Consider the following 22968-nt stretch of genomic DNA (forward strand, 5'->3'; position numbering starts at 1 on the left):
AACTTTACAGTGTGAAAAACCCAGGAACTCAAAGTGGAGGGTGGAGGGCTTCTGTGAATCTTAAGAACCACACACCCCGTAGGTTGATGGATCCATCCAGTAGATAGGAAGGAGATAAGAAATTGGAGCTGGCTTTTAAAGAACTTTGTCGTTTCACGTTTTTTTTCCCTCAGAGAGAATGGGCACGTAGTTCTCCTTTGAATGCATTCAGACTACACTATTGGTGAGCAGAATGGGATCTTCTAGCTTTAAATAGCAATCTTCATACCACTTAAGGTACTAGCATTCTGATGGAGATCACAGAATTCAGTGCCAGCAAATCTCCATCCCTGCTCAACTCTGCCACAGGTTTGTCTTATTTTAATTTCTTTGGAGGGAGGGGAAGGGGACTGATGACAGAATGTGGGAATTATTCCTTTTTTAAAAGAAAAAGAAAATAACTTTTAAATGCATTTCCGATATAAACTTAAAGATGAAACACTTTTGACAAAGTTCTAATTCTTTCAGGCTTATCAATATATACACATACATACATATATATACATATACATATATATATATTTGGTGTAAGGAAAGGAATTTGATGAAAGATGTATGCTCAGCTGACAACCTAAGTTGTCGAAATGCTGCCATGTCCGTAGTGGTGACCTTGTAGGAGGAAGAGCACTCGTCCTGCCTTGGGTCAGGTATTTCGCCTTAATGGGAAGGCAAGGACCAATTCATGGCAGAACCGGAGGCATCCCTTAGCCTGAACCGCTTTGCTGTACAAGATGAGGGAAGGAGGCTCAGAGCAAAGAGAGGATAAAAAAGAGAGCAGATCCACGACCCAACGCAAGGGCTCCTGCCTCCAGACCCCAGGGCATGGGCAGGGCACGGCTCACGGCCCCCACGCGGGCCAGGGTTGCTCCCTTGGGGTCCCCCTGGAGATGGAACGTCTTGATTCCGATCCCAGCCCGGCTCCGGACCCCCCGCAGGGCTGCCAGGCTAAGCGGAGGCCGGGACAGCGCGCAGCCTGCGGGGCCGACTCCAGGGGCTGAGGGGCTGGCGATGACACCGAGGAACGCCAGAACCTCTGCCCCCACAGACCGGGGTCCCTGCCAGCTATCCCAGGGCTAAGGAGCGACTCTTCCTGTCTCCTTCCGTGGCCCAAGGAAATCGGGGGCTCCTCGTCCACCTTCGCTGGAAACGCGCATCCTCAGCCCTCCTCCCCCAGCCCAGCCCAGCCCAGCCCCGCCCAGCCCCGGCGCGCTCAGAGTGATCTCAAACTGGCAGGTGTGGGGTGTGTGCGTGTGAGTGTGTCCGCGCGCGCGAGGAAGTAGGCCCCTGCTGGGCCGCAGACCTGAGTCTGCCAGCGCAGGAGCACGCTCCCGGGGCCAGGAAAGACGCCAGGCCTCTTCACCTGCTCCCACAGCCCGGCTCGAGGGCCGAGGCGGGACTCGAAGTCGCTGCGCCGCCCACCGCCCTTCCCCTCCTTCTCCTCCGCACCCCGCCCTCCTGCTCCCGAGCATCTGCGGAGACGGCGCAGCCCCTTCCACGGCGTCTACCAATCCGCGTCCGGAGCGGCGGCCCCGGCGTGGGGGGAGTTCTGGCTTCCAGCCAATCAGCGCCAGCCCCGGGCTGGGCCTCCCCCCCCCACCCCCAGCCGGGTCCCTAGAATGAAACCCTCCCCGCAGCTGCCTCAGAGCTGGGCGGCCGCGGCTGCACGTGGGGCGTGGAGGCCGAGCGGCGGGGGGGAAGCCCAGGCGACCCTCCCCCTCCTCCTCGGGCCCGCGGTCCGCCTCCTCGCAGCCGCCCTGGAGCCCCAGCTGCAGAAAAGCGAGCGGGAGCGGCCCCGGGGGCGCTGGCGAACTTGTGTGGGGCGGGGGAACGCGCAGGGGGCGGGGAAGGGACGACGACGACGACATCGAGGAGGAGGAAGAAGAAGGGGGATGGTGGGTGGGCGATAAGATCTGCCCGGCCGGCCCCACCCCCTCCTCCGGCTCGGCTGGCCCCCCTCTGCCCCGCTCCCGGGCCGAGCCAGCGGGCTGCGCGGGGAGACGTGCGCGCAGTCTCCGATGGAGGCTTTCCAGGCGGTGGCCAGCAAGCTCCCGCCGCCGCCCCGTCACCCCCGCCAGCGCCAGCACCCCCCGCCCATGGCTTTTCTGCAGAGCGCTCGCTACGTGACCGCTCAGAGCCACCATCCCCACGGGGCCGGGAGCGCCTTCAACTCGTGGAACGACTACCTGGGGCTGGCCACGCTCATCACCAAGGCGGTGGGCGAAGAGAAGGGCTTCGGCGCGGACCCCGCCTCCCCGTCCTCGTCGTCGTCCTCGTCCTGCTGCTCGCCCCACGCCGGGGCCGCCGGAGGGATGGTGGTGGCGGCGGCGGCGCTGGAGCCGCCCGACGACGACGACGAGGACGACGAGGAGGCGGCCGCCACCCCGTACTTCGGCAGCGCCCTGGATCTGCGGGACCTGGAGCTGTGCGCAGGCCACCCCGCCGCCGGCCTGCTGGAGGAGCGCTTCGCCGACTTCAGCCCCTTCTCGGGCGGTGCCGCGCCGGCGGCCGCCGCGGTTCTCTTCGATTGCGCCCCGGAGCCCTTGGAGAGGGAGCGGGCCGCGGCGTGGGCAGGGCCGGCCGAGCCCCGGCTGCAGAGCGGGCCGAAGCCGGGCGGGCGGCTGCTGAAGCCCGACCTGCAGGTCTGTGTCTTCTGCAGGAACAACAAGGAGGCGGTGGCTCTCTACACGACCCACATCCTGAAGGGACCCGACGGGCGCGTGCTGTGCCCGGTGCTGCGGAGGTACACGTGCCCCCTGTGCGGGGCCAGCGGGGACAATGCCCACACCATCAAGTACTGCCCCCTGTCCAAAATGCAGGCGCCCGCCAGCAAACAGATCAAAACCGCCAGGAACAACGTGCTGGGCAAGAAGATCCGCTGAGGGGTCGGACTGGGTCCTGCGGAAGCCTGGGGGTGGTCGCCCCCTCTTCCTGTGGGCGTCGGACAGTGGGATGAGCGGTCGTCAGCTTGGGATGTCTCGTTTGTGTTTGGAGTCTGGGCCTGTCCTTTCCTCTACGTACATGTGTATATATCCGTCCCTATTTATATGCACATGGATGGGGCGCCGATGGAGGACAGAGGAAGAAGAAAACTGGTCTGTGTATGAAGGCTAGTTTGTACGCACCTGGAGCTCGGTGGTGCCTGGGTGCGAATTCCCGATTCAGTTATATCACGGCTTAGATGCACTGTATTTGTTTACTGTGTACAGTTATCTAATTTTAGATGGACGTCACTATGAAATATTGTTTAATCTTGGGTGTTTCACTTTTATGAATGAATCAGATTATGGAGGCACTTTAAGTCACATATTTTTTAAAAGCCTCTAAATTGGGCTAAAAGAATTGTACGTAGGTTTTATGGTGTGTCCACAAAATGAAGACTACTTCGTGGTGTTTACTAGGGAGTACGTTGTTCTCCCAGAGGGACTGAGAGAACCTATCCGTGGCAAATAATGTTTCTTGACATTCCTTTCTGTTACCTTGAGGCCAGCTGAAGAACCTGACGGAAGCAGTGTTTGATGATGGGAAGTGATGGTTTACTTTCTCATGTTAATTTTGACTGTTGACTTGAGATTGCTTATTTACACTGTAGCTGGAGAGGTAAAGTACACAAACTGAATTGCACTTAAGCTGAAGACAGTTTATTGTTCTATATCAGATCGTCTATTGCCAAATTAGAAACTAGCTTTTTTTTCCCCTTCCCCTAGAAACTGTGCCAAGTTGCATATCATATTGTGTATACACTTGGAAATGGTGCTGTTTGAAACTTGGTTGTGTGTTTATACGGTAATAGCGTATGAATTTATTATTCTTGCTCAGATCTTTCTTCCCTGGACTCTCATTTCTTGTAACTATTTTTTTCTTCTCTAAATTATGGGGCTGATCTGGCTACGAAACTTGGGAGGAAGGGAGGAGGTAAAGGGCTAGTTTTGTTGGGCGGGTTATATGTGGCCCTTCATCTTTGCCTACTCAACAATGAAGTAAGACAGTAAGACACTGTCCGGCTTGCTTTCAGACATGGTAACAGAGGAAATCTTTCTCAAGACTGTCCTGGAAACATTTAGGGCTTGTGGAAGAGGTTACTAGAAGTGTAGACCCTGCATTCAGCTTGTATCTATCACTCTTTGTGACTCTTGGAGCTTTCCTTATGTTAGCACTTTGACTGCAGCATCAGCCTTGGAGGAGAGACAGGACTACCTCACACCTGATGAATGTTATCTTTCTTTAAAAGGGAGAAGCTGATAGTATAATACATTTGCCTACCTCAGAAAATCAATTCCTCATCTCTTAAAAGTATGGCTTTTTAGGCTGGATCACTTCAGATCAGTTCACTTTTCTCCAGTCTGTGCCTTTCTTGTCTTTGAATGTTAAGAGCCACACTTAGCAGTGCTTCTATGTAAGTTCTTACATAACAGTATCAGAAAGTCAAGGGGCTTGAGTAAAAAATAGGGCAGATGAGCTATAATCTGAAGGATAGAAACATATTACTGTGTAAACACCATTAATTATTTAATCTAAGGTAAATGAGCACTTTGAGACTTCTGAGGATGAATGGGTATATGGGTATGGAGTAGTTGCTTGTTTCCTCACTTTAATCAGTGGGTATATATTTTGCACCTGCATTCACAGCCGCTAACTTAAAAGGGGCAGAAGTTAAGTTGGTTAGACGTAATGATGCTGTCCATTTCACTACTGGGACGATTTAGACAATACAGGTTTATAGTACAATTAACTTGTCAAATCTTTGTACTGAAATTATCTTTGCTATTGGGAGTTTTACACAGGAACTCAAAAATAATTTGGCCAGTACGAGTGTCTTCTAAACTATAATAACACATACATGCTCTCCCTCCCTCCTTTAAAAAAGACATGGGATTTTTAAAGTATTAAGATTTTGAGCCACAAGTTGCTGATTTTTCAAAAATTTGCTTCCACACTAACCTGGGACCTGGGCAGTAGTTGTGACAAGGGTTTCTGAAGACCATGGGTTTAAAAAATGTAAATGTTCAAGTAAAGTTTTTCACTTGTTTAGTTTTTTTAGTTCAAAAGTTAAAAAAAAAAACTTTTACTAGGAAAGCAACTGACTCTGTTAGCATCGCTTTTGTTAAGAATTCTTGTCAGACCCTAAAGAATACTCTACCTCCCTCCACCAAAAAGTCAAGTTTTAACTTAAAAAGCCTGATCTTTAACCAAAGCTGGTAAAGACCCAAAATAAATCTCTTAAATAGGGAGTCTGACAACACTTTTTGGGCTCATTTCTAAGTGCTTGAAAGTTTCACAGGTGCATTGCTAGGGAGGTTGGAAAACAGCATGTAATAGTGGTCAGACTAATGCCAGTTGTTAATTAAGGCCATGCTTTTATTTGAGGTACTAACACTTTCTTACCCAGAGTTATTTCCTCTTCTACCTGTTACAGTGTCCTCATGGGCTTCCACAAAAGGATGCTGATACTTCCTACAATACTGTCCTGACATAATTGGAGGCAGGAACAGTAGGAAAAGACCTTAAATATTAATTCAATCCACTCATTTTAGCAGCTTACAAAAACTCAGCTCCACATAGGGTCTTATCTTTTCCAAACATTACTTGACTAATTAATGGTAGATCTAGGACTAGGGTACACCCACCATGTTTACACTGCCCAACTATGTCTTTTAGCGTTTACAAGTAAACAGTTGTAGGCAAGGTGCTCCAACCACAGAGAGTAAATTTAAATGTATAGTTAGCAAATTAACTCAGACCAAAGAATTAGGTGTAACTTAAATTTGCCAATTGCTTTTTAAAGGCAAAACAATGTAATTCTTGCTTCTGCTATTAATCCATTAAGATTGATTGGAAGGGATATTGGTATTGGCATTCTCCTTAAAAAAAAAAAATCTGCATTTCAAAAGTACAGTCTATGAAATTTCAGCTGACACTTGTTGAAGCAGAATGTCAGCATGGTATAGAAGTTAACTTGCATAAAGACTTGACTAGGGCTAGCATGAAATCTGTTATTTAAGTGACTATGAGCAAGTTACACCCTCTCAGAGCCTCATTTTTCCATCTGTAGATGGAAACCTGAAGTACCTAATTAGTTGTGACCTTCCAATGGTATCAATAAGCTCTTTACTAAATGACCAAGTACCAACTTTCAAAAGATCCTGTCACATCCAGAACACTGTGAAAGCTCCAAGGCTTCAGAAGAAATGGTGGGATTCCAAAGAAGAAAAGCTTAATTAGAAAGCTTAAAGGAATTGACCCTATCTGCCACATCACTTTATTAGGATGGAAAAGTTATCTTTCTCTTAAAAAATGGACATATTTGTGGGAAGGTAAGTCATTACTAGCCTTTCACAGGTGAATTAGACCAAAAGTAATCTAATGGAACTGAATATAAGGGAATGAGACCTTTGATTGAAAAGGAGAAGTAGGATGGACCTCTTCTGCCAAGAAGACACACTAAAGAAGGACACATTAAAGAAGGGAAAGAATTTTCTTTCTCCTCACACCCAGAACTGAGGGAGACTAAGTTGTGTACTATTTTGGTTGCAAAAGCCTCAAGAACTTTTACCACCATTTGTAATTATTTTTACGTGAAATGACTTCAAAATTCTTAAAAATCATGTTAATATGACCTATTCATAAAGTTAGGGACCGTATGGTCACAAGCTAATTTAACTCATAAAGCACATAAAGTTTATGGAGCTCTTAAAGAATTAGGGATAAAATTTCCAGGGTACTAATCCAAATAGAAAATAACAGATTTTGAGTACATGTAGCTTTCAATACAGAAACTGATATAGCATTTGGTAAAGACTCTGCACTTTAAATAATTAGATATGACAACCAGTTTTTAAGTTTTTTTCTATCACTGACTTAAAATGTATAAATCTGACAACTGCTTTCACTTTCCAGTTTCTAAAGTTATAATACTCCCTCTTCTGGTCTTAAGTCTGTATTACAACAGCACTTAAAAACATTTGTTCACAACATCACTAAGGTGGAAATATAAAATAATCATTAATAGGGATGTTTTTAGTTTTCCCTGAAAACATCTGAGGCAAAAATAAACCCATAAACTGGCACTATAGGAAGGACAAATCACAGACGTTGTAAGACTGAAAACTAAGGAACTTCCTATGTAATTATGAATAAAGTGATGACAAGTTTCATTAGCTTTTCTTGGTAATTTTGGCTCATTTTCTACAATGCTGAAATCTAAAATACTGAAAAATAATAAGTGATATTAAACTGAAAAGATAAAATTCTTGAAACCAAAATAGGGAAAAGGGGCTGAAGCAGCATAAATTAATCATAAGAGCTACCACTTTTTGGAGTAAAGTACCATGGTAAGAGATTAAAATCAAGACAAGCAAATTCTGTAAGTATTTTATTTATCATTGAAGAAAAAACACAGCAGCAAGTACTGTGTTGGCTTCAATAAGACCAAAGAGTTAATAATTAACATGGCTACGACACTTCAAAATTGAAGTCAACACAGTCATTACTACAAAGTACTTGCTGAAAGAATCTATCCTGAAGACAAAGGAAATTAGGAAAAGAATTTAAACAATTCCTCCAAAACCACACATTTATAAATATTGTCATATTTAAAATGCTTGAAAGGCATGAATTCTCCATTAATGGAAAAGCAGTTTGCAATTGGCAACAGAAAAAACTCAGCACTAGATTCACCCAATGCTTTCCATTTAAAAGCTGTACTTTTCTGGTTTCACACATCAGCAGTACTCATATTTTATTAGAACAATGACTTCAAATTGTTCTAAATCCACCAGCATTCAAGTAAAACCTACAGACAATTCCACTGTATCCAATGTTCATGTTTACTGCGTTTAATGTGAACCTAAAACCTTTTCTAAATTCAAATAAATACCTCCAAAAGCCTTGCCTCAAAATACCTAAAGAGGTATGTTTCAACAGCTCTAGTGTAAATGAAAATTGCTTCAGCTGTTTTTTCGATACCACTGCTTTAAAGATACTCAAATACATTTTTCTATGACAGAACTTTACCTCATTCCAAAATAAGACTAGATATTTTGAAATTGAAAAGAAAAGAGATCAGTTTTATACTGAGATATATGTGCTACTCAATACCTGAAGGATTCACATTTTAAATTTTGTGGGCTTTAAAAAATTTTTCTTGTAAACAAATGATCGGTGAAATAATGCAACACTTTAAATTTCAGAAAATGGCATTCAGTTTTCCAACTTCCTGCTGCAGATACAATGCATGATCAATCTATATAGGATTAATACAAGTTCATGCTTTTCATGTTATGGTGAAACAACATTAGTTAAAGAAATCCAATTTAGAATGGTTTAAGCACAAATATAATAATCCTTGAATGTGACCAAACCTATGATAAAACACCAGTTTAGACCGTGTTTCTCTTGAGATTTAACGCCGTACAGTGGTCCATCCATCTTCGTCAGTCTCATTTTTGGTTCGACGAAGAGATTCTCGGGATTCTCGATCTTTTTCTGTTCTCCATGAGCCCCCCCTCTCCTTTTCACCTTCTCTTTCTCGATCTCTTGAAAGAGCAGGAGGAGGAATTCTACGAGGAGTTTCACGTTCTTCAGCCCGCTCATCTTTCCTTTCTTCTGTGCGTCTCCAGGAACTTGCTGAAATACACAAGAAAAATGATTAGTAACACGCTGTTTCCTTGGCACTCAGGGTTCTAAAAAAAGCAAAACTTCAAATTATCCAGAACACAAGAGAAGTCTTCCCCTTCTCATCCACCCACCCCTGTCTTTAACTAGTGAACAGAATAGTGTGTTTGCTATTCTAGTCTGTACAAAAGAAATAATTAGGTTATACTTAAGACTAAAAAAAGCAAAACAGGCAAAAATCTGCACCCACCCCCTGGTGCACGAGACCCTTGAGTATACATACAAAGGTGAACCTTTATAACCAGGGACCATCCTGTTCCTGAAGAACTCAAAAGTTCTCTGTCACTTAAAGTACATCTCCAAAGCTTTTTTCTAAACAGTTTCTAAACACTGGCATAATACCTGTGATTTACCTCATCATACAAACTGGCAAAAAGCAATGAGTATTTTATTGCCCTCAGATGGGAGGGTTTAATGGGAAAAATGTAAACTCTTAATTTTGCTTATCGATCTAAACATCTTGTTGTGAGCACTATATTGGTAAATTGCTTCTCAGCACATTTTTATTAAACTGAATCACCTTTCTCCTAAATACATGCTTTTTACTGGTTATGTTCAAGTTAAAATTCACTATAATCTACAAATGTTTGAATAACAATAACATGTTTATAACACTGAATAAACAGCTATTAACTTGTTATTTCTGTAAAAACCCAATCAAATAATAGCTGAACAAAACCCCAAGTTTCAATACAATTGAGATACCTGACAGACCTTCCCTGGTGCTGCCTACAGATATCATTTCAGAATGTAATCACGGAAGGAAATGCTAAGTTTCAGTTAAAAATTAGTGTAAATAAACACAATTACTTTCCCCCATCCAAGTTCACAGGTCCTACATCAGAGGTCCTTACTTTCTTCACGCTCACTCCTTAGGGGCCCTCTTCTGTCTCTATCATCTCGTCGATCTCTCAAGTCTCTTCCTCCTCGATCATCTCTGTCACGACCACGACGGTCATCTCTATCCCATTCATCACGGCGATTTGAATCTCTCCAACTCGAGGCTTCCTCAGCTGGTCTTCTCCATCCAGCCTCATCTCTGTCGAAATTTAAAAATTAAAAGGTAACCAATTTGTTTTTGGAAATCATACTAGTAAGTATGAGCATATAAAAAAAGGCCAACATTTACCCACATTGAAAATTAGTGACATTACTCTTAAACTTCAGTCATTCATCTGGCAAAAGTATATCATGGAAACAAAATGTTCCAGTTAACAATATCTGGAAATAGCAATGTAAAAACCATACCCACTAACAGAAAAAAGAAGACATTAAGTTTTCATCTTCTCATACACATTATTAACAGAAACTTAGCATTACCACTCTTGAGTCTAAAAAAGTCCTCTATCTCCCCAAATGCAGTAAGGTTTTAAAGAGTGCAGCCCACCCCCCCACCCTTTCTTCACAACAGTACAGACAGTCAAACCTAGATCGCCTGAAACGATCTTCACGATCTCCATCTCTCTCTCTTTCATGTTCTTTGTCATTTTCTTCCCGATCTTGATCTCTATCCCTTTCTTTGTCTCGATCCCATTCACGGTCCTCTGATGGCCTAGACTCCCGAGGTGGAGCCCAGCTTTCCTCTCTTGCTTTCTCTCTCTCTCTCCATCCACCTATTTTAAAATATGAAATGAAGTATATTTCTAATAGTTTTACTAAAAGTATTACAAATACTTTATTCTGTAAGTGCTACATAATTGTTAATTCTCATAATTGCTAATTGAACAGTAACTCAAATACTAAATTCAGAATGCTTAGCATTCTGAAAAATGAAAACAAAAAAGTTCTCAAATCATTGGCAGTTTTAAAATTAATATTTACATTGTCAGAATAACCACTCTTAGGAAAATTTAAGCTCTTTTCATGATACTTCATACTGTTACAAAATAAGTTATCGGCCTGTTTAACAGGCATAATCCTCTTAACACCCCCCCACAAACACACTTGAGAGGGTAGGGAGTGTACTTCTAAGTTAAAAACTTTTGGTGAAAAGAGTTAAAGCAGAATATAACCCCATGCATGATCCAGTCAAGCAGCTCACATCTTTTCCAACATTTCAGCAATTTTTCAACTATGGGATTTCTTCAACATACTCCTATACTCCTAATTCCTGCCCTGCCTCATAATGGATTTTTTCCCCTCATAATTAGGGATTCTACCTGCCTTATCTAGAGCTTTGTCTTTTTATTGCACATTAATAAAATTTAATTCAACAAACCTAATAATTCACTTGAGAATAGTAGTATCAACATTTAGTCAGCATTCAAATCTTACTATTAAATTCATTTTTAACTTCCAGAGTTTGAAAGTCTTGTATTGTTTATAATCTTACAGTTTAGAAGTAAATGGTCTCAAATCATGGGATTCTTTCACAACCTGTGTGACTCTGGGCAAATCATTTACCGAGTTCCTGGACTTCAGGAACTAAGTTGTTAAAACAAAAAAAAAGGTGGGGGTGGGGACTTCAACGAGATGGCCTCTTAAGCTCTTTTCCAGCTCTAAATCTATGATTCTCTCAAATTATTTCACTGGTAATTATATTATAAATACCTTGAAGACAGAAAGTATCTAGCAAGCACAGTGCTTCACATAAAGCATACATCCAATAGCTATGGGTACATCAAAGAAGGGATAAGGAATATGACTACTCTGTTTAAATCATGCTTAGCAATAGAATGAGTAATGAAATCCAGATAACCCCCGTTATCTTTTATACACACTGTAACTTCCTCCCCACACCCAGAAAAGAAGCAACCAGACCAAGGTGTTTAAGAGAACTGCATTTTACCTGGTTTGCCAACTGGTCTCCAAAGACCAGGTCTTGAATCATCACCACGCCTGGAAATTCGGTCATCTTCACTACGTCTAGAGAGTCTATCATCATCCAAATTGCGCCAAGTTCCCCTATCATCATCTCCACGCCTGGAAATTCTATCATCATCTGTGTTTCTCCGAGGTCCTCTATCATCATCTAAGCCACGCCTTGGACCCCTATCATCATCCATGCTACGCCTAGGACCCCTATCATCATCCATGCCACGCCTAGGACCCCTGTCATCATCTGTGTTGCGCCAAGATGACTTTTCCTCATCAACACCACGCCTAGGTCCTCTATCATCATCAATTCCACGCCTGGAACCTCTGTCCTCATCAGATGTTCGCCAATTTCCTCTGTCATCATCTACTCCTCGCCTAGGTGGTCTATCATCATCTGTAGAACGCCATGTTCCCCTGTCTTCATCTACACTCCGTCTGGGAGGTCGATCATCATCTGTATTTCGCCAAAGTCGGTCATCGTCAGCCCCACGACGAGGGAATCTGTCTTCATCAACACGTCTAAGGGGCCTATCATCATCCATACTACGTCGGGGTATTCGGTCTTCATCTGTTCTTAAGGAGTCTCTTTCTTCATCATCTCCTGCACGTCGTGGTCGGTCCTCATCTCTTCGAAGAGACCTCTCCTCATCACGACCTTCTACACGCCGCCATTCCCTATGAAATTACAAGTTACAATTCTTCAGAATTCATTAAAATACTGGATCAAAGACATCTGCATAAGATCGTTCCAGAAAACGTTACTTTTCCAAATGCCCAGTTTCAATTTGGAACTATAATGTAATAGTAAAATGCTAGTGAATTAAGTGTTTTATTTATAAAACAAGATGAAGACACCAACTTTAAATTAGAAGGGGTCTCTGATCAAATAGCAGTGGACAGAGTGCTGGGCCTGGAGTCAGGAAACCCTGATTTCAATTCCAGCATCAGAAACTTACTATCTGTATGATCCTGGGCAAGTCACTTAACCCTTTCTTACCTCCATTCCTTATCTGTAAAATGAACTGGAAAAGGAAATGGTAAACTACTTCAATATCTTTGCTAAGAAAACCCCAAATGGAGTCATAGAGAGTTGGACAGAACTGAAACAACCGAACAAAAAAATGTGATCAATTACTTGCTTTGTAAAGCAACTTTTTTTTTAACCATTAAGGCAATGTTTAAAAAAAAAAAAAAAAAGAACGGAACTATTAATTCTACCAAGCTTACAGTGCCTGGGTTACTATTCGTTACAGAAAAAAATTCAGAATTATCAAGATGTCAGAAAGAATTAGAAAGGTAATAGCAAGCACTAAGCATAATGCCAAATTGGATGTCATCACTATATGCATACTTCTCAGTATGGAATCTAAAAAAAAAAATCATGTCATTACTTTCAAATACTGTTAAAAAAAAAAAAAAGACTACTAGTCAATTTAATTTTCCTCTGTCACACTTACTTTTCTGGTGGACGTCTCCATTCTGATTCTACCTCGGGACCTCTTCTCCAAGTGCTCTCAGAGTCTCTATCACCCCAACGAGTATCCTATACCAACCAAAGTAAAATATCAGGAAGACGTATGTAAGGTTTTTTTTTACATTATTTATTCACGTTAAGAACAATTACATTTAACAAAAGTATTCTTTAAAAATCCTAAAATTATGTGAGGATATTATAAAATTACAAGTCTTTAAAATCAGTTTTCTTTATGAAGTAGCTTTACAACTTTAGAAACTTTAAAGAAAAAATACCTTTAAGTATTAAAGCACCTACGAAAGTAATTTATATCCTTTTAAATTTTCATCTTACTTTCAGGTACAAAATTTCAATCTACTAGCATTATTAGGCACTTACTCTGTCCCAGGCAATGTGAAGCACTGCGGAATATAAGGCAAAGCAAAAAAAACAGTCTCTGCCTTCAACAAGGTACCATTCTACAGATACAGACAACATACAAACAATTATGTACAAACAAGATATAAAGAGAGAATATATTGCAGGTGGTTTTAGGCAAAAGGCACTAAGATGAAGGAAGATTAGGAAGGACTTCTTGAAGAAGGTGGGAATTTAGGTAAGACTTGAGGAAAGCTAAGGAAGCTATGACGCAGAGCTGAGGAGGGGAATCATTCATACCGACAAGCCAGTAAAAATACAAGGAGAGTGTATTATAGGAGGAAAAGCAATGAGGCCAGTGTCACTGGATCCCAGAATACATAGAGAATGATAAGGTATGTTGGAGAGGGACAGATTATAAAATTCTTTTTCAGTAAGCTTTTGTTGATGTCTTTTGTTTGTTATGACGCTGGTTTTTCCCCAGTATCTTTCCCCCTCCCAAAGAATCATCCAATAACATTTTCAAAAAAAATTTTTTGTTACACACGTACACGCAAAAAGTCCAAAGTATGCAACTGGACCTAACACCTCCACAAAGGGGTAAGTTGATATGAAGCATGTTGACTCAAACACAGCATCTGAAGGCCACAGGAAGCCACTGCAGTTTATCAAATGACGGGTGACATGGTCAGACTTTCACTTTAGGAAGATCACTTTGGCAGGCGAGTGGAGGATGGAATGGAGTGGAGAGAGGGAGACCCACCATGCAGTCCTTGCATGAAGAGAGGGAAGAGGGCTGTACCAGGTTATGAGAGACAAAGTGTTATAAACAACAGATGAGTGTGATGAGTGGGAATGATGAGTCAAGTATGATCTATGGATTTTGAGCCTGGGTAACTAGGAGGATGGTAGTACCCTCAACAGAAACAGTAAAATAAGGGAGAGGAAAGATCATGAGGTCAGTTTTGGACATGTTTTGAGTCGTCTAAAAATATCTTAAACAAGCAGATTTGGAGATTTGACTCTGAAGGTCAGCAGTGAGGATACAGCTGGTGACATAGTGAGAGTCATCTGCAAAGAGATAATAATTGAAACCACAGGAGATGAGGAGATGAACAAATCAAAGAAAAAGAAGAGAGCCCAGGACTAAGAAAGAGCATGAGAGCATTGTCATAAAAACTTAAGAATAAAAAAGGGTAAGAAAGAGGGTGGCCCAGAGTGTCAAAGGGTGGCAGAGAGATTAAAAAGAATAAGGATTTAAGAAAAGGCCATTGTATTTGTCAAGTAGGAGACAACTTGGGGGAGAGAGTTTCAACTGAATGATCAAGTTGGTTGGAAGACAGACTGCAGTTAAGAGGGAGGAAAAGTGATAAAAACTTAGCAATCTCAAGAAGTTTAGCCACAAAAGGAAGGAGGAGACAAAGAATAATGGCTAATGGTGACAGAGTGAAGCAAAGGTGCAAGGATAGGGGAGAAATAGTAAAGTGTATAGGCAGTAGGGAAGGAGCCAGTAGACGGTAAACCATTAAAGATTAGTGTGAGAGGACGGGGATGATAGAGTCTGGTGGAAGAAGATAGGATGGAATGAGATCATTTGCGCATGTAGAGGGGACTTGCTTCGAAAAGGAGAGAGCCATAGATTAAAATGATTCCTTTCACAAACTCTAGAAAAACCTTCATATTGTGAATGACTTCTACAGATTGATGCAGTTAAATGAGCTAACGGTTCATTTTTAACCCAAGACAATTACAGGTATAAATTAATTGTATCAGCAATTGATAGCTACAACTGTATTTTTCATCTACAGTAATACCCATCAAATTTAATATATTTGTCTTTCAAGGAATGCCTGACTGTTCTGATGAATTAAGAGGTCAAACCAACACATAAACATTTTTGATAAAATGTAAGCAAACTCTGGTCAACAAGAACACTGAGATGGGAAAAAAATGATATTTTCGTGCTAACCTTTCTAGAAAGTGAATCATCAGCTATCCGTCTCTCTTCTTCTCTACGACGTTCTCTTTCTTCAATTTCCATTTCTCTCTGACGTTTTTTCCTTTCAACTTCTTCTAGTTTCTTGACATGTTCCTGATATTCTCGTTGTTCTTCCTCACGTTTTTCACGCTCAGCGCGCTCCCTCTCTTCACGTTCTGCAACAATTTGTGGAATTATAAGTTGTTTGAAATTCACCCTTCTTTCACCACATTTTCCTCTGACTTTCTAAGTCTGACACAAGCTCTGCTGTATATTTCTATTACAAACTGCTCCAAGGATTCAAGAGGGCAATAGATGCCATAGAATTCTCATAAGGAATACACATCTTTGAAACCAGTATAAAAAAGTTAAGAGGAGAAGCGACATTTGTTCTTCCTAAAGATCATAAGCACTTTCTCAAATGAGAGGAAAACCAAGATTAAACAATCACTTGGCATCTGCTGTGCCAAATTCTGGAAAACTTATGTTATTCCTTTATGTACATGGAATACCCAAGTAAAAGTTTTTAATAAAAACAACAATCTGAATAACTCCATAATAAAATAGGCTCTCCACATTAGTCACTGACCTAGCTCACCCCCACATCCCCACCTTTAAGCATCTGCTCCTCAGCTAGTCGCTGTTCTTCCTCCTCCTTTTCCCGGTAGTAAGTCACACGGCGCTCTTCCTTGCGCTGTTTCTTCCTTTCTTCCAATCGACTGCGCCTTTCTTCAGCAAGTCTTTCTTCAAACTGTTTAAGTTTTTCCTGCAATGCATGAAAAAAAATGAACACCTCTTTCTAGAAGAGCCTGAAAAACAGGATGGTGCTCTAGACCAGTAGAGAGCTATATTTTGAATTAAGCAACACTTTAACCTTTTTTCCTTTTGCTTACACTGTATATTTGTAAATAATACGTAGTAATATGCATGTAAGTATGAATGCTGAGTTCTAATATTAAACAGAAATTGCTGACAATACTATTAACATCCAACAGTTTAAGTTCCTCTCCCCTTCCCTGCAAAAATCAGTGGATAGCAGGAATGTAGGTAGTGTTGAAATCCATCATTTCATAGACTCATAAACATTACCAGAAAAGGGAAGAGGTTTATGCTGAAAGGATACTATCAGTGAGGCTATTCTAAAGAGTACAACTAGAAAAGATTCTCTAATCATATCCAGGTCCTCAAAATATTTGTTTGTTGGCAACACCATGCTGCTAATTCCATCAAGGAGAAGATTAATACCAGGCCCCCTTAATGAGATCCATGGCCACCAAAGAGATCAATCCAACAATCCACATACAGGATGAATAATGCATACTGCTGAAATAATGAATTAGTTTAGATGCTAATCCATTAATACATTTAGATGTTAATTCATTAATACATATATCTTACAGAAGCACTGTGGCTGGGTCTGAGAATTGGAAAATGAGGCAAACTATATTTGGGAAACCTACATGGCAATATCAATGATGCCAAGCTACTTCCTGACATAAAAAGTCATTTTTTGCCACTAATGTTTTGGTGATGATTTTAGGTGACTCAAAGGGTAACAAGGACTCATCACAGGCTGAAATCAACTACTGCACATTACTAACAATAACTTGGTTCACGAAAAGTAGCATGAGAGAATCTAAGAAACAACTAATCTGAAAACAAAGTGGATTGGTCATTTAACAATAGATAAGAAGCTAAACTGGCAGCTAGAAGCATTGAAGCAGTACTCACAAAATGTTCAAGAAGCCCAGAGGACAGCCTCTAGTGACAAAATGTTCTATGGAAGATTTATATGACAGGTATAAGTAATGAGTAAGATAAGAAGATATGGAATAGCTGATGGCTGGCAATCTGTACCAGTGTGGGAAGTACACATGTGAATAAAATCATGAATCTATTGATATAGCAGAGAAGCCCTCCTAAGGACTCTTCAATGAGAGAACCATTAAGATGTTACCTCATAAACAGACTGTCGTGCTGCTTTGAGTCTCTCTACAAATAAATCTCTATCTTCCAGCATTCTTGACATTCTATTCTTATGTTCAAGGGCTTTTTCACGTTCCAGTTGCATAGTTGTAATCTGTAAAAAAAATACATCCACTCAGTTAAAAAAAAAAAAACAAACCTCAAACTAATTTTAATGTTAAAACAAATGCAAGCTAAGTTGATTCTCTAAAAACTAGAAGTAGTTTCCATAGACCTTACGGTTAACTAAACATTTAATCAATATAAATTTAGTAGAGTCATTATAGCAGTATTTCTACAATTTTCTTCTTGACCTACCAGAACTTTTGTTAGAGATCATTCTGTTATAATCTAGTGGATTAGGTATTTTTCTCAATTAAAAGGTTTGTACAATAATGCCAAACTGCAAACTAAGAGAACTTCTATGGTGGTTTTATTAGCTAATTTTTGCAGTATCCAAGAATCAAGGACCTTTTATTTTTCAATTCTCTTGATCCCCACAATTTTATTAGGGCAACATCATTTATAGTAAGTCCTACATTGCTACACTCCAACTTTGTAGAAACTACAAGTCAACAGATGAAGACTTTGCCTTTGAAAAGATCAAAGGGATTAATGAATACCTGAAGAATACCCATGAAAGGGTTATTTCTATGTGGCAAACTGGTGACTAAAAATTCTGAATATTGGATTTTCCTCCTTAAAATGCTCAATAACACCAAGATAAATAAGTTTTAAAAAAAGGTCAAAAGCAAGAGAGAGAAAAATATTTTAAGAACAAAACAAACAAAGAATAAGAGAAAAAGAATAAGAGAATATGAAGATTCACATACTTGGTGAGTATCAAAGAAAGGCTTCAATTTAGAGCAAGAGTTCTTAACCTGGATCCATAAACTTGTTGTTAATGTTTTTCAAAATATTTTCTAAGTTGCATTTCAATAGTTTCCACTGTACCCTAATTTATTTTATGCACTTAAAAGCATTATTCAAAAAGGGATTTCAGGCCCATGGTCTTTACTATACTGCCACAAAAAAAAGCCCATGAAGAAAGGCTATGATCCCCAGGCTTTAGATAAATAGGTAAAGTGGCCTATGGACCAGGGCAGCAAAGGCAGAGCAGAGTTGCCTGTGTTTTCAAGTTCCAACATTTGAGACCTCAGCCTAGAACCGAAAGGGTGACCAAGATCTTTAAACATAAATGTTTCTATAGGAGTATTTTCAGAGCATTTCTGTAGTAAAGTCTAAAGAATTATAAAGAAATGCAATTGTCCTGGAGTTGTGTCAGGGTTCTGCAACCTTGGCCCTTAACACCGTAGTTACATAAGAGCAGAAAATAAAACAATAGTGTAAAACGCTTACTCTTTCTTCTTCCTGCTGTTCCCAAAGGTCCATATCTTTGACTCTCTGTTCTTCATAGGCACTCTTTATAAGAGGTATCTCTTCTAATCGCTTTGCTCTTTCAAAGTAGTCAATCTAAATAAAATAAGAATTGCTGTAGAATATATGAAATAAATACTTCAAAGTTGCCATATTAATGTAACCTCCCCCCTCCTCTTTTGCCACCTTCTTCTCCTGGTTTTTCAGACGTTCTTGAAGTTCTTTCTTTTCTTTCTCTAGTTGTTCAACCTGCTTGGCCATAATGAAATCTGGATCCAATTCTTCAAGGTCCTAATAGAAATAAATACACATGAATTATTCACTTACCTAAGAATGTGTATAGAAACAATTCTATCAGATGCAAAGGTGTCAATTTTAGCAACGAGTTTCACAGTTTTGTTTTGTTTTTTTACAACAAATGTATTTAGGTAATTTTATTTCTATTCCTTTAAAATCGGAAAAGCATTTTTTTAAATGAAAAAAGAAAATTCTGGAAAAAATATTTAGCTACTAATTTTGCTATCAAAAGAATTGGATCAGCTCAAGAACTACAAATCTGATTTACAAGACACACACCTCAATATCAATATCTTTGAAAGCTTTGGCACCAAGTTCAGTTTTCTTAATTTGCTCAAGTCGCTCACGGACAGTTTTCTTTTTGATTTGTTCATGTTCCTGTAAGATTCGTTCTTTCTCCCTCTCCTTGGCTTCCTGGCGGAGTCGCTCTTCCTCAGCTTTCCGAACTTTCTGTAGCTCTGCTTCCCGCTGCTCCAACTCTTCCTTCTCACGCTGAATATTCAGGCTCTCCAGACGCTCCTTCCTCTCCTCGATGGTCTGCCGGCGAGCCAGGATGCGCTGATGCTCTTTCCTTGAATTTTTAATATAAGCAGTGACAGCCAACTGGTGCTGTTCTTCCTTCTCTTGCTATTATAAAAGAAATAAGAGAAAACAGAAGTCAGTATAGTTCTTCAAGGCCTGCAAAGAGTCCAACAACGACCTGGTAGGACAAGTGCTATCAGCCCTGTTTTACAGAGGCCAAGTGACTTGCCAATGGCCAGCCACACTTAGTGTTTTGAGGCAGAATCTAAACTCAGGTCTGCCTAACTCCAAGGTCAGCCTTCCAACCACAATAACATCTCTCTCCAGATTTTGATAGGATTTTCTAAATTTCAAAGCTTTCTAAAACGTTTCTGTTAAAATTTAGCTCTTACCTAATTTTCTCTGAGGAATTTCTAAGATAGCTGCCTTATAAGGAGGCAGACCACTCAACTCCCACATATCTACTCTAGCCAAGTGTTAAGTAGACATAAAATGAATAATGGTCAAGAAATCCAGTAAGACACTAGAGCATGGATAAAGAAACTGTGCAGGGCAGCACCCTATCACCACCAGAGATACCTAGAGCACTCAAGACTCTGTGTCTACTAGCAACAAGAGTGGAAAGCTCACCTAAAAAAGCTCCAGTATATCGACCCTGAAAGCACTGGGGAATTGTAGCACAATAGGCAGTGACCAGAGTAGTATGGCAGCATCAACCCAGTGACTTTCACACTTCAAGGCTCAGGAATTCTGGGGTCTCTAACATTCTTACCTGAAACACCAGAGAGCACCTTAAATTTTGAAGACCTAGGGATGGGGGTAGGGAATTAAAAACCTTGGGAATAAGAGGTCAACACAGGACATGCAGGAAGAAACTAAGGAGGTCTCATTATTCCACCTAAAAGGGGGAAACAGTCCTGGCTCTGGTACAAAGCCCCAGTACAGGAAACAAAGCTGGAAAGATAAGTAAACCAGAGAAAAAACACCAATCAAGTCAAAGAAAACACCAATTAACATTAAAACAGTAGCGCAAATTTAGAGATCTCTCAAAGAGAGAGTAACTTCATTATAGCTGCAGAGACTCAAAGCAAAAATAGATTTTCCACAAGGACTACAAGAATATATACCTAGAAGAAATAAAGAATTTTTTTAAAAAATGGAACAGAGGCTCCAAAGGAGAAAACTGGAAGAATATCTCAGAAAATTAAGTGGTAAATGTATCCCAAGTAACCTACTCCTGAAAACTAAAATAGTCTAAACAGAAATCATGACTCCAACAAATTCAAAAGATTAGACTCCATAAAAAAAGATGATTGAAAATAAAAAAGCCTGGATGCTATTATTTCAAGAAATCCTAAGTGAAACTACCAAAATTTATTAGAACCAGAAGGCAGATCTACCAATTACCTCTTCAAAGAAACCTGCCAAGGAAAAGTCCCAGGAATATTTTAGCCAATCCAGTGCTCTCATGTCAAAGAAAAATTCTGCAATACTGCAAAGTTTAAGTACCAGAAAACAGAGTTATAATCACTCCAGACCCAGCATCTTTTACTAAAAAACAAACAAAATCCAAGAAGGATAATACCATACAAAAATTAGTCTTAAACCAAGAACATTACCCTACAAAGGTGGATATAATCCCATAGGAAGAAAACAGACCTTTAATGAAATAAAAAGAATTTCCAACATTTCTGATGAAAAGACAAAAGTCAAGTAAACTGTGAAACTACTTTGAACAAGTCCCCCCAAAACCTAGAAATTTAAAGGAACTGTGACACAATGCTAATCTTGCCTTGGGGGAGAAGAAACAAGAATCTGTCTTCAAATAGTGTTGAGGAAGTTAAATAAGAAAAATAAAGGCCCTGAAAGGGCAGAGTGGATATTCTGAAGTTTTGAAGAGGAGAAAGAGTAAAAGGAATACGCTAGTGTAGAAAGGAGAAAAAAGGGGTGGAACGCATTTTCCTTTCCCCTAATTTGGTGTATAAAAGAGGGGGCTACAAAGGGGAGGAGATTGGAACAGCTCTCAGATGAACCTTTCTCAAGTAGTTTAAATAAAGTTAATAATCCTATTCTTTAGTAACATATATAGTTCATGTTCTCCTAGAGAGTTTAAAGATACATACCAGAACATGAGCAGGCTTAATAACTTCCAGTGCCTTGGCAAGCACAGAAGACATGGCAGTCAGCTGATTCCTTATCTGCTCAGACGGCATACTCTGAAGGTGAGGACCAATCGGGGCATCTTCTCGAGTAGAATAATTCAAATCCGATCCAAAACTTAATGTTCTTGAAGTATGATCGATACGAACCTTTACAAATTAAATTATTGTTAGCAAAAAAAAAAGTTTTTAAAAACCAGCTGGCACTTAAACCTATAAACCGTGAGGCCCAAATATCAACCTAAGTTGAACAGATATGACAACTCTGAAATGTTAACCTAAAAGGAATTCTAAAAAATGAGCAGAAATAAACAAGAGTCTTATTTTGGCCTTTGCTCTACATAGTTAGCTATAACATGAGCTTTTAAGAAGTACCCAGCATAGACCCTTAAAAATCCTTGTTTGATAGAAGGGTAAAATGAATAGAAGGTTTGGTTTACAAGGTAAAGAATACTTTAAGTTTAAAAATCATGATTTAAGTTACATGAAACAACTTAGGATTCCTTTATAACATTGCTACCATACTAATAGTGTAATAGTAAAACCATATAAAATACTTCCAATGACTTTCTTCTTTCCCCATTTATTTTTTTCCAATAGCACTCACTTGCAAATCACAGTGTCTGGCTGCATCTACAATAGCACGTTCCAGTTGGAAAGCATCAACAAAAGGAACCAGAGAAGTCAGGCGGGAAAACTCAATGCTCTGATATATTTGTGCCACCTGCATGAGAACACATTATTATTTTTTTCCTTTCTGACTCTACAAAGCATTAATACAAGAAACCTTTATGGTTGCATTATCACCTGTTTTAGAAAAACTAGGTTAAGAAATGTTGTTTGGGATCTTTTCCCCTAGTTCTAAGTTTTATGTTTGTTTGAAGGAGACTGGCAGCATTACTATATTGAGTTATGCTGCTAATTAACCTTCTACAAATTGTATAGCACATCAGAAATAACACTGCTCCCTTGAATAATGAAAGCAGGCCAATGAAATGTGCACAAGGATACAGTAAGAGTACTAACAAACTCATCTACATATTGCTTCGAAGTTTACCAACCATTTTGCTACCCACACAAACTCCATGAAGGAGGTAGCTCCAAGCAAACTATCTGTGCTTCACAGGTGAGCAAACATCCTGAGAGGAGCTAAATGATTCACCAACAGCTTTTAAGTCTTTAAGCACCAGGGCTCAAACCTAGGTCCCCAGATTCCAGGGATCATGCTGCCTCCAACAACCAAATCATGGAAGCCCAAAAACAAACGACAAGGGAAAAAGAAGGTAAGGAAAATAAGGCCATCAACACACCCC

At 40.4% G+C, this 22968-nt stretch overlaps 2 protein-coding genes and 1 non-coding gene across 3 annotated transcripts in view; 1 reads left to right on the forward strand and 2 right to left on the reverse strand.

Annotated features, from left to right (window-relative positions):
- The first annotated feature begins 1359 nt into the window (after window positions 1-1359).
- NANOS1 (nanos C2HC-type zinc finger 1) lies at window positions 1360-3854 on the forward strand. Its single transcript, XM_072623933.1, is given in 4 exon segments — window positions 1360-1746; window positions 1749-1856; window positions 1859-2026; window positions 2029-3854. Coding segments are annotated over 4 exon segments (1257 nt in total). The 5' UTR covers window positions 1360-1655; the 3' UTR covers window positions 2919-3854.
- A 3541-nt stretch (window positions 3855-7395) lies between these two features.
- Window positions 7396-22968, reverse strand: part of EIF3A (eukaryotic translation initiation factor 3 subunit A) — a 38028-nt gene continuing 22455 nt past the window's right edge. The window contains exons 10-22 of the mRNA XM_072623904.1: window positions 22263-22379; window positions 21620-21805; window positions 19254-19601; window positions 18864-18968; window positions 18660-18773; window positions 17293-17415; window positions 15948-16101; window positions 15327-15511; window positions 12984-13069; window positions 11498-12201; window positions 10136-10322; window positions 9564-9748; window positions 7396-8661 (exon numbers count right to left, since the gene is read on the reverse strand). Of these exons, the coding sequence (XP_072480005.1) occupies window positions 8438-8661; window positions 9564-9748; window positions 10136-10322; window positions 11498-12201; window positions 12984-13069; window positions 15327-15511; window positions 15948-16101; window positions 17293-17415; window positions 18660-18773; window positions 18864-18968; window positions 19254-19601; window positions 21620-21805; window positions 22263-22379 (2718 nt within the window). The 3' untranslated portion in view covers window positions 7396-8437. The remainder of the gene's footprint in view (window positions 8662-9563; window positions 9749-10135; window positions 10323-11497; window positions 12202-12983; window positions 13070-15326; window positions 15512-15947; window positions 16102-17292; window positions 17416-18659; window positions 18774-18863; window positions 18969-19253; window positions 19602-21619; window positions 21806-22262; window positions 22380-22968) is intronic.
- On the reverse strand, window positions 22528-22658 carry LOC140521865 (small nucleolar RNA SNORA19). Its single transcript, XR_011973144.1, has one exon. It is a non-coding gene; the product is annotated as a small nucleolar RNA SNORA19 (small nucleolar RNA).

This window comes from Notamacropus eugenii, chromosome 1 (genome assembly GCF_028372415.1).
Source record: "Notamacropus eugenii isolate mMacEug1 chromosome 1, mMacEug1.pri_v2, whole genome shotgun sequence".
Taxonomy (NCBI): domain Eukaryota; kingdom Metazoa; phylum Chordata; class Mammalia; order Diprotodontia; family Macropodidae; genus Notamacropus; species Notamacropus eugenii.